At 42.3% G+C, this 14,324-nt stretch overlaps 1 protein-coding gene across 1 annotated transcript in view; it reads right to left on the reverse strand.

Moving 5' to 3' along the window:
* The window catches only part of lamb2 (laminin, beta 2 (laminin S)), a 55,769-nt gene that overhangs the window by 18,073 nt on the left and 23,372 nt on the right, over positions 1–14,324 (reverse strand). Inside the window, exons 5-19 of the mRNA XM_069708357.1 lie at positions 13,891–13,964; positions 13,614–13,802; positions 12,217–12,280; positions 8,577–8,779; positions 8,352–8,472; positions 7,601–7,789; positions 5,985–6,164; positions 5,769–5,881; positions 2,834–2,913; positions 2,083–2,218; positions 1,854–2,012; positions 1,637–1,764; positions 1,321–1,453; positions 1,039–1,231; positions 1–66 (exon numbers count right to left, since the gene is read on the reverse strand). The exon at positions 1–66 is cut by the window's left edge and continues 78 nt beyond it. Of these exons, the coding sequence (XP_069564458.1) occupies positions 1–66; positions 1,039–1,231; positions 1,321–1,453; positions 1,637–1,764; positions 1,854–2,012; positions 2,083–2,218; positions 2,834–2,913; positions 5,769–5,881; positions 5,985–6,164; positions 7,601–7,789; positions 8,352–8,472; positions 8,577–8,779; positions 12,217–12,280; positions 13,614–13,802; positions 13,891–13,964 (2,028 nt within the window). The remainder of the gene's footprint in view (positions 67–1,038; positions 1,232–1,320; positions 1,454–1,636; positions 1,765–1,853; positions 2,013–2,082; positions 2,219–2,833; positions 2,914–5,768; positions 5,882–5,984; positions 6,165–7,600; positions 7,790–8,351; positions 8,473–8,576; positions 8,780–12,216; positions 12,281–13,613; positions 13,803–13,890; positions 13,965–14,324) is intronic.

The raw sequence follows: 14,324 nt of genomic DNA on the forward strand, positions 1-14,324 counted from the left end.
AGCGGCACTGACCCCCGCGGACGTCACACATGGAGCTGACGGAGCCCTGAGGGTCGCAGCTGCAGGCTGGAGGACGGAGAAGAGCAGCCAGCACGTATATGAGCTACATGACTATTGATGACTCATCGTAAACATGTCAGATACCCACCAGTTGTGATTTAACCTGTGTTTCGTGGAGCCACAGAAGTTGAAGGCTCATTCTTTTACTCCACCTGGTTTTTGTCTGAGTATTGATTGTTTTAGGCAGAAAGTATGAAATATTCCATCACAAGTTTTCTTTCCAGTAGATCCTGAAATCTGACTGCAGGAAACTGCACCAGCTGCAACCACTGCTTCTTATTACCATCAAAATGATATAAAAATGTTAATGAGACGACCAGGTGCCAGTTGTAACGACTGTAAATAACATACTGCTTTAGAAACACGTAAAACCTTTCACAAAATATGGCCGCTGTTTATTGATGACATCACACATTCCTCTGAACCAGACTGACTGTTCCTCTGTGGGAATTTAATTGTATCATGTTTTATCAAAATGTAATTTGCCAATGACAATAACACTAAAGTGTCAGTGTCTTTTAGTCCCGTTTGTCTTTCTGTCTCTTCCTGTCTTCATTACTTCAACTTGGTGTTCTTCTTCATGTGTTTGTTTTAAGTGTAGATTTTATATTTAAAGGTCCCATATTTTACACTTTACTTGTGTTTTATTTGCACTATTGATATGGAGATGGGGTGGAGAGGCTCTCTGTGTGTGTGTGTGCGTGTGTGTGTGTGTGTGTGTGTGTGTGTGTGTGTGTGTGTGTGTGTGTGTGTGTGTGTGTGTGTGTGTGTGTGTGTTTACGTTGTAGCTTCCACATGAATCACTTCTTTGAATACATCTTTGGGCACCAATATATATATATAAGACATGATAATAATATAAGACATAACTATCTTTCAATATCAAGTTTACGCTCATGCAGAGGAGAAAAACATCAACAAAGTAAAAAGTGAGATGTAATAATAACATGATCGGAGGTGAAAGTGTTTTTCACTCACGTAGCGCTCCGTCGTTTATGATGGCCGACATGCTGGTGATGAGCTTGGCGCAGGTGTCACTCATCAGGGGGCGGGTCACGCTCTTGGCGCCCTCGTGGCAGCGGTACCGCTCGTAGGTCTGCTTCCTGTTGTTGGAGGCCGGGTCCCCGGCGCTGAACATCTCCAAGGAGGAGTGACGCGGCATCAGAGCGACCTGCAAAGGAAGAAGGAGATCGTTGGAGTAAAAACTGTTCGTGAGTCCGACTCGTGTTTCAGAGGACCCGAAGAAAAAACCCGTCTCACAGAGTCGACGAGGAGGAGAGCGTTGGCCGCTCCGTTCAGGATGCTGTTGGCGTCCTGGTAGCGCCTGAAGTCGAAGCGCAGGGTGTAGGTGACGCCTCTCTCCAGACACACAGGCTGAGGAGGAACCACGAACCTGGACCGAACACAGCCAGCACACAGTCGCATCAGCACCGACGTGTACCTGCAAGAGTGTGTGTGTGTGTGTGTGTGCGCGCGTGCGCGCGCGTGCGTGTGTGTGTGTGTGTGTGTGTGTGTGTGTGTGTGTGTGTGTGTGTGTGTGTGTGTGTGTGTGTGTGTGTGTGTGTGAGACACACACCTGGCTCCAGCTGCCAGGGAGATGATGAGTCTGTCATCGTCCGGGATGGTGTTCCCACAGGGGCTGCTGGTCGGGATCAGACCCGGCCGGACCACCGTTATCCGGACCTCCTCCCAGTCCCGGGGCATCTGGAGAGAACCAGAGTGTACGAAGGTGAAACACGCCGATTCATTTAAGGGCTTCAGGTCCAGTAAACACGATAAACGAACCCACGGACCTGAGACTCGTAGCGGACCAGCAGGTCGTACTCCATGGAGTAGGGTACGTCACTGATGAGGAACTCCAGGGTTCCTCCCTCAGGCACCCGGGCGAACCCGACGCCGGTCCAGGAGGCGGGGCGGCCGGGCTGGTGCTCCCGGGTCTCCACCGTGCAGCCCTGAGGAGAAACACAGACACGCTCAGACACACTTCATTAAAAGGTGCTGTGAGAACTCACGCAGCCTCACCTGTCCCATCGCGGCCGACTCGGCCTCGTAGAGCAGGTGATCCAGAGCCGTGAAGAAATATCCCGACTCCACCTGCGTGCACTGCCGTCCGGTCATGTGACTGCGGCAGCGGCACTGACCGCTGTCCATGGAGCAGCTACGAACAACACACACGTTGTTACTTCACTGACACAGTTCATACATTATGGTTATTATTATTATTATTATGGTTTATTGGGTAAAGCCACAGCTGATGGGAATGATGTTGGTTTTGCAGGTTTTTGATTACAAATTCTTAAGTTGGGGAAAATGATTTTTTTATTTTTGACCTGATGATGCAGTTCGATGATACTTTCCTAGAAAAGGACAAGTGTCCCATGTTTCCCTGTTAGGTAACTCTGTTCACAGAACATTTTATTATAGAAATACAAAATGCAGAATAAACCTCTGGGGAACACGAATGTTTGCAGCTACATGTGGATTGATTCGATATATTTCAGTCTGAATTGAAATGGGAGACCTACAGATCTGCATCGTTTGCATCACCATAATGTGGCTAAAAAGCAAAGCACATCAAAAAATAGACATTACGTTTCTCTAATAATTACATAATTGAATTACAGCATGGATGTAAAATGTGGCAAAGATGAATTCATATGATTTCCTTCTGACAGAGGCCAATAAATCTGAGTGCACTTCTATTTTGTGGATGGGAATCCCTATTTGAAATGATGTGTGTTGAAGATGAAAACATAATCAAAGCGCCACTCACTGGTTGTCCTGCGCTCCTCCGATGTCGCACTCGCAGCCTCGGCAGCCGTTCAGGTCGTGGCTCAGCGCCCAGTGTTCGGGCTGCAGGCGGAGGACGGGGTGATTGACAGACGGACGAGACAGTGGATGTGTGAGTCAGACAGACCGCATGCACATCTCTGATCTAAGAAAACAACATTCACAGCTTCGGGTCGTCGTCGGCCCTTTAAATTCACTCTTTAAAAAAAAAAAGCTGAATCCACAAAGTGAAAACAGGACTTTGATTTTTTTTAATCTTTATGTTTTGTCTCGTGTTTTGCACTTTACTCAGTTTTCAGTTTTTTTCTTACTTTTCTATTTAATTAAGTTTATAGTTAATACTTTTAATTGTGTTTAATTTTATGCATTTTATCTGTTCTTGTGAATTTGATTTCTTTTTGATATTTTTAAATGTTCCTTTATACGTAAAACACTGCATGTAGTTTTCCTGCTGTAGGTTCTATACAAATAAAGTTTATTATTATTATTATTGTTGTTATTATTATGATTATCAGGGACCATCGATGATACACTGATCTCCTCCTCTCTCTTTCACTCTCCATGCATCTATAAGCCATCACTGCATCTCACTAACTTTATGTCTCATCATTTTTGCAGTTTCCTTGACTCCGGTAGTTTCCTACTGTATCTCAGTTTCTGCTCTGCGTTCACTGGCTCCACCCAGAGTTTATGGTCTCTATATCTCTATGCTGCTTTTATCTCTCTCTGCTCTCCGAGAATCGGTTTGCTTTTCTTCTGTATTTGTATTAATCCAGATCAAGCTTGTGATGTCGTGACATCTCTGAAACGCTTCGAAGGAATTTGATCACACTTAGCAAAAAAACAAACACTTGATACCAAGGATGAACTGATTGGAATTTGGTGTTTGAAGGTCAAAGGTCAAGATCACTCTGACCCCAATTCAACTCATTCACATGAACCTGATAGCTCACGAATGCCTGGATTGAATTTCTTCAAATGTTGCACAATCGTTCAAAGATGAACTGATTCGAGTTTGGTGGTCAAAGTTCAAAGTCGCTGTGACCTCGCGTTCCCCTCATCTCCCGTTTGTTTGAATTTAATATATCGAGAATGTCTTGAGGAAAATTGGTCAGATTTGGCAAAAACTTTCCAGGACCTGATACAAGTGTTGGTGTTTAAAGGTCAAAGGTCAAAGTCACTGCCACCTCACATTAACCCATGCCTGTGAAAGCAACATTTTCAGGAAGGCTTTGAGGAAGATTCCTACCTTTCAAATTTGTCACAAAGGTTCACTTTGGATCAGCAATGAACTGATTCGATTTTGGAGGTCAAAGGTCAAGGTAACTCTGAGTTCCATAACTTTATGAATTTGGACAGATATACACACGTAAACTACAACTTAATAATTCTAGTTAACGGTAATTGTCCTTTTATTTAAATACAGTTTCACCAGGGTGACAGTGAGGTGTTTTTTCTCTTCGGTAAGATGGTTTAAAAATATGTATTTTTTCCAGTTAACGTCATTGTTTCTAAAAACGAGGCTCCACACGGTTTATCAGACAACAGGATCCCCTTTCGGACCAGGTCCAGGCCTGACCATTTTAGGCCTGCTGTAAGCCACACCGACCAGAGGAGCCTCAAACCTCCAGGCTAAATTTAGTCCTCCGACCCAGGCAGGAGCTCACATTCCTGCACAGACTATTCCTGGCAGAGAAGGTTTGAGACAAGAGGTGGAATTATAACAGGAAGCTGATCACCAGGCTGCTGGACAGAGAGGAGGACAGAGAGGAGGACAGAGAGGAGGACAGAGAGGAAGACAGAGAGGAGGACAGAGAGGAGGACAGAGAGGAGGGCAGAGAGGAGGACTGAGAGGAGGACAGAGAGGAGGACAGAGAGGAGGACTGAGAGGAGGACTGAGAGGAAGACAGAGAGGAGGAGTAGCTCCGCCCCCAGAGATCTGATTGGTCAACTGTACATTTGGAACAAGTCATCATGACATCACACCCCCCTTGGAGCACCAGTACCTAACACCAGGATAGTCAGGCACTGACAATCCTGGTTTGGTTTGAACACATGACACGGTGGTAAAATGTTAAAAATACATGAGTCCATGGATATCTTTGTCCATCAGATATCTTTGTTCACCAGATATCTTTGTCCATCAGATATCTTTGTTCATTAGATATCTTTGTTCATCAGATATCTTTGTTCATCAGATATCTTTATTCCTCAGATATCTTTGTTCCTCAGATATCTTTGTTCTTCAGATATCTTTGTTCATCAGATATCTTTGTTCATCAGATATCTTTGTTCCAACCAGACTGAAGTAGCTGATCAGTTTAGTGTTTCTATGTTCTGTATTTATTCAGTTGGAGACTAGAAATCCTCTGTTGCTAGGTGGTTGCTAAGGGTCTGACTACTTCCTGGAGTAGTAAACATTGCATACGTTACATAAGAGTCTACTGACGCGACTGATTGCTTTCCAGTTGTTAGTCATACCCCATGTGTTGCCAAGTTTTATATTTTGAGAGTGAATTGCTCCAAAATATGAAAACATTTAGATTACATGTTTTATTTAGTTGGTAACTAATAACTAATAATATATTGTGTATAATCACAATATTACACTAGAGGGTGAGGCATCTCTGTCGTGCCAATAATGACGTTAAAGCACAGCCTCTTGTGTAATATTGCTTAAATATAAGATGGTATTCTGGCAGAGGTGGTTATAAAGAAAGAGATTAACTGTGGACTAAGGGTGGACAGGTTGCCCATAGCAACCAAGTCAGTGGTTCCAGTCCCATCTGTGTCACCCAAGAAGAATCAGAACGTATACGTGAAGATATTCTGCTCACTATCATATTAGCATCACTCGGGCTGATTTCCAGGAGCAGAAAGTGTGTAAGGATGAAAGATGGAGATATGTGGCGTCTTACCAGACACTGGTCGCAGCTGCGTCCGGTGACCAGACGCTTGCAGAAGCAGTCTCCGCTGACTGGGTCACACTGGGAGTTACCTGAAACTGTGCCTCTGTGGTCGCACCGGCAAGCTGAAGAAGGGGGGGGGGGGGGGTTAAAGATAAATAATTAGTGACAGCCTCTCTGAGGAGGAGGAGAGCTGATCAGCTTGGCGGAGACACAGTTGGTACTCACGCTGGCAGCCCTGATGGTTGTCTGCACTCAGCCCGAAGAAGCCCGTCTTACACTTGTCGCAGCGCGGCCCCTCCACGTTAGCCTTGCAGCGGCACTGACCTCCCATCATGCCGAGGGACGGGTCGGTGTGGCTGTCGCACATCCCTCCGTTCTGAGATCCGTCCGGGTCGCAGTCACAAGCTGGAGGAGGACAGACAGGCAGGAGGCGGGTTTCAATGCATCAGACGGTTATAAATATCTCCACTTACTCCAGTTTGTATGGTTTTGTACTGTATGTATTTTTTTGTGAACGTTATAGGGTCCTGTGATTCTTAACATCCGTACCATGACAGAGGTCCACACAGAGTTGGTTACAAGCCAACAAACATCTGACAATAATTGAACTACTGAGATTCAGTCACACGTTTCAAAAACACTGAGCAACAAATAAATGAGCCTCTTTTTCACATATAATTAAATTAATGAACCGATTTGTAACTTTATCATAAATCAGTGTAATTTACACAAGTAAGATGTGTTTGTGGATTGTTTGCAGTCGTTGCATCCTAATTGGAGGTACCTGAGCTGCTCTTGAAACTACTGGAGCGGTCTTTAAACCAATCAGCATTGACCACTATGTACTGCGTGCTGTGCACCGAAACTCCCGAAGCGGTAAACAACAGAGACCCTGAATGCAACGCCACGTCGCTACATGAGCACAGCAGACGTTGCAGACTTCGGCTTCAGTTCCTTCATAGTTGCCCTCATTACGTAGTTTGTTATTGTTGTGATCACATCGAGAAATTAACCCTTGACTTCACTGATTGGTCGGCAAACCTTAATGTCTTCAGTTAATTGAAGCAATGAGTTGCTGCAAAGATTTTAAGTTTTGACTCACATGGTTTTGAGCAGTAATAAGTGAAAGTGTTTGACTTATGTGTAATTAAAAAATGACTGCAAAGACTAATAAATAACAATCAATATATAATATATCATAAGAAATATACAGTTAATAATATATTTTTTAACATCTACGTGCAATAATTATCTGTTTTCTTTACATTTGGTGTATTTATTTATGTTGTGTATACAGCTTGTTTCTTTGTGTATTTATACATTGGTTTTTATTTATCTTTAAATTATTTGAAAAAAAATATTTGTATTCTATTCTATTTTATTTTGTTTGGATGCGTATTTGTATTTTTTTTCTTTTTTTCTGTGTATTTATCTTTCCTACCTGTATTCTTAAGCTGTTTAACTATTAAAGTCTTATCTTATCTAAGAAATGTTGACTTGAGTTAACAGAAAAGAAAGTGCGTGTGTACTTTTTTTTTTTTTAAGTTCGGAAAACTTGAAATCCTGGTAACTGAAAATATTTAAGTTCCCTTAATAAAAACTTTAATGAAACTGTAATCAGAGCGTTCATGGAGGATGAAATCAATATGTTTAAGTTGATGAACTTTAAAGTTCATCAACTTAAACTTTTTGAGTTCTGGTAACTTATCATGTTTACAGTGTTCCTGTCTTTGTGCTGAAATAATCTAACAGGTGACACAGTAGATATTCATATTTCAAACTATTCCTTTAAGCAGCTTCTTCAGTAACATGGCTGCTAAAGTTATTACAGATACACTCACCGACGCACACTCGGGGGTCCCTGATGTCCCTGTTGGGGTCTTTGTAGTAGAACGGTTTGCACATCTCACAGTTGCGTCCCATGGTGTTGTGCAGACAGTCGTCACACACTCCTCCGCTGATGTTCCCCGTGGCCAGGTGCACGGCCATGTCGAAATGGCACGCGGCGGAGTGGCTGTTACAGTTACACTCTGGGAGGACAAAACAAACACACGTGTACTTTAAGATGATGAGTCATTAACTGTGCTCTGTCGATACCACAGACTGGATATAAAAGCGTTCGTAGCTTCCAGGTCTGAAAATTGAGGCCGATGCAGAAGTGTCTTCAGCTGCAATTCCACCGAGTGCCACTAGAGGTTGAGAAAAAACTAGAGAAAGATTTGTTGACTAAGTTCTCGGTCAATAAAATGTGTCCATCAGTTATCTCGGTGTTGTTAGCTAAAGTCACTCCTTCTTATTAGTTTTCTGGAGGTCCATCAGATCAGTCAGATCCACCTCTGGCTCCTCCCCCAGCTCATCCAAATATGGTCACTTCCTGTTCCGAACCGCTCCGAACTAGCAAAGATGGTGACGGACAGAATCTGAACTGGAGGATTCATAACGACATCACTGATGGTTGATGACATCACTGAGGGATGCTGATTGATTGCTCCATTAATCTCCTGACAATTAATTAATTTAAAAGTGTCCGCATACATTTATACTTTTTGGATAATATCTTTGGATAAAAGTTGCACTGTTTTGGGTCCTCACTCTTGCAGGCGTTGGTGTTGCGTCCCTCGGCGGGCCTCCACGGCAGGTCGTTGTGGAAGTCGTCACATTGCTCGCAGTTCAATCCTTTGGTGTTGTGGTTGCACACACACCTGCCATGAACCTGAAAGAGAGAAGAGAGGGAGGAGAGGTTAGAGAAGTCTGCATGGTACAAAGTTAGAGATATAATCAGTGAGGAAAATGATGTTCTGTCTCCTCGTCACTCGCCATTCCTTCGATATCGTCCCTGATGCCGTCGATGGGGGCGCACTCGGAGGCGTGGCCGTAGCAGAAGCAGTTCCCTCGCACCACCAGCTCATATATGGCGTAGTAGTACTTCTCTTTGATTTCAGCTCTGGGGTCCAGCAGGTTGTCGCCCAGCGTATGAAGTTTGGTGAAGTTCACCCGCAGGTTAGTGATCTTCAGCTGGTCTGATGGGAAGAAGACACGAAGAGAGTCAGTAGGGATGAGACGGAAGAAGGTACTCGGAACAAACTTCACGTTTGAGATACGCTGGTGCTCGTTTGGTGGATGAATGACAGCAGTTGGGAAATTGTGAAGTTGTCTGAAGTCGGCCGGCGGAGCATCACAGCGACAAAGGAGAATATCAGTTTTATCTGAATCGCTAAAACACTGAACTTCATTCTCTGAACCAAACACTCAGTGACATGAACCCATTTATTGAATCACAAACTCTTTTGGCAAAAACATAAACAATTTCCACCGAGTTAGACACAATTTGCAGATTTTATTGACTATTTTTTTGGACATTTTGTTTGTACGGTACTGCACGTAGATTTTTGTAAAAATGATAGACTTCCATGTGAGGATGGAGGGACAAACAGCAGGAGGTCCTCATAGTGGACATGTTCCTTTAAAACAACACCATCAGACGGCCTGAAATACAGCGGAGTCGTTGAACGTTTAGAGGGAATCAACAGTTAGCCTTCCTCTGTCCTTTTCCAAAACTTTACTTTTACTGTATGTAAATGCTGAATCCAGCATCCATCCACTTATGAAATGTTTTGTTTTGAAATTCAAAACGCGTTCACTGTGTTGTAAACCAACATCTGTTCTGCAGCTACCTGCTCTGAACGTTGTGTGATGACGGCTCAGCGGTGTTTTTGGAGAATAATCACACATCATAGTTTGGTTTTGAGAACAGATGAAACCGTTTTGATTTTTCAGGATGAGTCGGATGTTTTGTGAATGTAGTTTAAAAATAGTTTTTTTGTACTTATTTTGAGAAAAGGATGAAAGGCTCCAAGAAACGTGTTGTAGCGATTGTGACACGTTCAAATGTCTCATTCATACATTCAAATATGAAACATTTTCATTTCAACTTCCAGAGTCAGAGTAGGTTTTAGTACCAAGCTCCTTCTTTGTGGGACTTTCCCACTGAAACAACTTTACAAGGTGACTCATTAAAACTCCAGAAGTGATGGACGTTAACGGAGCGTGGAGTGGACACGGTTCCTCCCTCATCCTGCCTCTTTATCTTCTCAAACTGCTACAGTCCAGCTGTTTTACGGCAGCACTCGACACACAAATACACACACACACACACTAAAGAGCACGTACGACAGTTTATAGCAACACACTTGACGAGGCCACGGACCTTCTCAACTTTAAATACACTTTATTATAAAGCAAGTCTACTCTTTGCATTAGTAAATCAGGCAGGAAATGATACAGTATTAAAACCAGGAACATCCACATTAAGATTATAATTATAATGATGATGAACATTTATAATTTAGTACCAGAACAGCTGCAGATTGCACCAAATCCTTTTTACAAAGTAAACTTCATAAAAAAAACAACAGAAGAGAGTCCCTCAGTCGTAACCGGCCTGTAAAAACGTCCTTGTGATTTTAAAAGCTGCTGCAGTTTGTTCCAATAAGATGGATTTACTTTCCTCCACTCGGCTGCAGTAACAGAAGCTGTGTCTGATCCCGTCAGCTCCACCACACCGACGCTGTTTTTTTTAGAAGATATTTATAATGATTACATTAGCAATGAAGTTTATTGTTTCGGTGCACTGAAGTCAGTGTGTTTATATAAAATGCACCCCCCCCCCCCCACACACACACACACACCAAACTAAGCAGTAAGTTGTTTTAAATTCTCAAAGAATTTTTCTCCCAGAGGACATCTTCTACCCAATCAATTAGATTTTTGGGGCATCCGATTTTAAGACAGTTTTGTAAATAAATTTGCATTAAATGTTGGGGTTTTTTTTCAATATTGATTTGCATCACATGTTTGTTTTCACTTGTTCTGTCATGGTTTGGCGGTTTCTCAAATGTAATCTCGTGGGTTTCACATATAACACAATGAGTTTCACATGAAAATACACATGTAATCATCCAGATTTCAGAGGGGAATCTCCACTGTTTGCTCTGCTCATTCCCAGGTGTACAGGCTGATTCATTTCCACCTTTGCAGGACACACGATCAATGCTTTTGTGTTTTGATAAACAATTATTGATGAGTCATAACTTACCAAAAAGTCATTTAATCGCCACCTCTTCTTCGGGAGACTTTTAAAGTTTCTCTAAGAGGGGAAATTAAAGCTTTTTCTTCTTTAAAAAAATTAATTCCACAAAGACAAAGATCAACTTATTAACTTTATCAGAGATTTAGATTTGGGGAGTTTCATTCTTTCATAATAAAGCGCATTATTCCAACAGTTCATCAGTATTTAAACCAGTACAAAACTTCTGATAAAAGGTCATCAGGGTGGTCTTCATCTGTTATTGGAGTTAAGGTCTACCAATCAAGATGGTAGAATATGCACTGAGAGGAAGTTTGCCTGGCAGGCTAACCTCAGGGCAAAGTTATCACCAAAGTGATATAGAGAGAGAGAAAAGCTACCCGAGAAGAACTGAGCTGTATGTTAATCAACTTTCTTAACAACAGCAGACAGTAAATGTGAATTTGTCAGCTGTGAGGAGGTCAGAAGTCATTATGTGAACCAGTTCCATTTAGATATTCAACAACAGAAGAAGAAACCCTCTGTGCTGCGCTGGAAAACTGACTGAGTGTTTCTGGGAAAAGCTCTCATGTCCTGCCAGTCCAAACACTAAGGAACAGGACAGCGAAGGCTGTGTGGGAGAGAAACAGCTGCTTTCCACATCTCACCATGTCCTCCACACAGCAGGGCTGCGTTTCACACCCCAGAGACAGAGACAGAGACAGAGAGACTGGCTTTTACCGGCTGCAATGTGTCACAGATCCACATCAGCAGCAATTATGTCTGCTGGAGTTTGATTTATTGCGACAAATGGGAATACAGTGAACCCTCGTTTTCCGCGGGGGTTACGTTCCAAATAGAAACCGTGATAGGCGAAATCCGTGAAGTAGTAACCTTTATTTTACAATTGAAATAGATAGAACTGGACATTAAATATATCTACGTTACATATAGTCGTAATGTGATTTCAATGCATGATGCAAATCCGTGAAGCAGCGAGACCGTGAAAGGTGAACCGCGTTATAGCGAGGGTTCACTGTAAACTCGAAAAGAAAAAGAAAAGAATTTCTCTCCTTTTATCCCTGTGATGTTTGTGGTGGATTTCCTGTTTTATTCTTCTGTTTATTGCATTTAAGTATCATGTGTTTCAGGATATGATTGCAATAAAATCATATTTTTGTAACCGGGCATCAACATACTTAAGAGCTTTAAATCTTTTCTAACCCCTGAAATCAGCTGCACGGTAAAACTCTCACACAGCACTTGTAAAGTTCTCGATGAGTTGATGTGTTTTGGTATTTAATAACAATGAAAAGACACCTGTCCTACATTGTTGTGTTAGTGCAACAGGACTTTCAGCAGCCTGCTGTTAATAATGTGAGCGTGACCTACTCTGGATGTTGGGGCTGTACGGATCCTCGATCCTGATGGCGGGATCCAACACTCTGTAGATAACCTAGACCAGGAAACACATATTAGAGAGACACATTACATATTTGACTTGAAATGTTAATAAATAAAAGTAACAACTTATGCAGCAGGAGACACATGTTGTGATATGAAGACAGAAAATGTTTTTTTTTGTTTGTTCTTCAGGCTCTGTCTTTTCTGTTGGTACTTAAAGTTGCTTTCAAATGCAAGTTGTATTAAAAGATCTGTAGTGTTGTTAGGTTAAAGGACTTGTAACATGCTACTTCATTCAAGGCTTTAATCAATTTTTGTGATTGTTGTGATAAAAAAAAATGTTTGATTTCACTGTGGATTTCCTCAAAAAATTGCAAAGTAATTTGTAAAGTACTAAATTTTTTTGCATAAAATTGCAGGAATTACAAAAAATTGCAATTTGAGAAAAAAAATTGATTTCTTTTTAAAAGAATTACCTCAAAAGAATAAATATGTAATCAGTTCCTGTGATAATAATCCTTCTACACATCACAGAAATATTTTAGTTTTAACCTTTTATTTATGTATTTATTAAACTTAGAGGACCTTGGAGATCAAAGCTCCTAAAGGCTCCTAAAAGGTCCTAAAAGCTGCGTATGTTTCCAGAACAGACCGTCTGTGACTGGAATATAGAAACAAGGACTACATCAGCTGTCAAAATAAGAGCTTTAGATGCTGTTTAATTCATGTTCATTCAACACATAGACCTGCTGGATGAAACCAACAAAGAGACGTCTCTGACAACTGGACGTGTGGACAAAACTCATTTAACATCCAGTAATATGGACTCACTTCCTTTGATCACAAACATTTAATCACATCAGTTTAATGTGAAGAACACATTTCCCATAAACCCCGTCACTTCCTGTTTCTCCTCTTGTTCCTGTTTCCTCCAGAGTTTTATTTGGTGATGAAAACAGGAGTCTTTCTGATTGTAAATGAGGAGTTATTGTTGTTAATTTCCTGGAGGGACTGTTTAAAAAAATATCCCAACAGAGTATTGATAAAACACTCAATACATGTTTTGTCCAAAGAAAATGTAAATCTTCCCACCTCGTGTCTCAATTTGACTTATTGATGAAGAAAAGCAACAAACTGACAGCCGGGAGTTGTGTCCATCTTCTAGTCAAACTCTCGGCAAGAAAGCAGGTAACACATCTCCTAAAACTGTACCTTGAATTTAGGCTGTAAGCGTGCAGTATTTGTGACTAGAACAACCTCTGTATGTAAAAATGTGGTCACAAAGAAAGCAAACAACTTACGTCCCCATCAAAAACCATTAAATCAACAATTGGTGTCAGATTTGTAATTATTAAAACAGAAGTTGTTCATCTCGTGCGACTCACCTCTCCCTCCGTCGACGGCTCGATGTCCGAATAGCGCGACTCGCAGATGACATCGTTAATGTTTCTCAGAGGACCCTGGGAGACGCCGGGGAAGGCAACAGCACAGTCGTGGGAGAAGTAGCGATAAACCTTCCAGGTACGACCGAAATCTGCCGAGCGTTCGATCAGCATGGCCGCCGGGCGGAACGTCTGCCAGAGAAAAAACACGTCCACATTTTGTTGAAAAGTTTATGGTGTTGAGCTGCAAGTGGATGAAGGTCGAGTGCTTTCATCTGACCTTGAACGTCATTATCAGGTGAGTGAAATGAAACTCGGCCTCCAGATCCAGATGGACGAAGACATCCGACTTTCCTGGAGGAGAGAGAACGATGGAGAGACGTGTTGAGTTTACCCAAAGCCAATCATTTTCCTTTCCAAACGATCCCTGTCAGCGAGTTTAGTGCTGCTGATTCATGAGCTGCCGGCTCTCTTTTCCGTCTATATCATCCCTTTCTGACAGATGGATGGCTCAGAGTGAAGTAGTAAAGGCCTCTTGACAGGAAAACCCACTGAGTCTTGGCAGGATGATGTGGAGAGCGTGTGAGGAGAGCCCACACACTTCCTGAGCTGCAGAGCAGCGAACACGCTGAAGAGCTCGCTGCTCCGAGGACTCCTGTTCTCCGAGGCTCGTGTTACATGTGCAGCACAAAGCCAAGAGGATTCCTGCAGACT

Source organism: Brachyistius frenatus, unplaced genomic scaffold (assembly GCF_029030835.1).
Source record: "Brachyistius frenatus isolate BFR_SWC_R1_liver_20210118 unplaced genomic scaffold, ASM2903083v1 Contig_75, whole genome shotgun sequence".
Lineage (NCBI taxonomy): Eukaryota > Metazoa > Chordata > Actinopteri > Embiotocidae > Brachyistius > Brachyistius frenatus.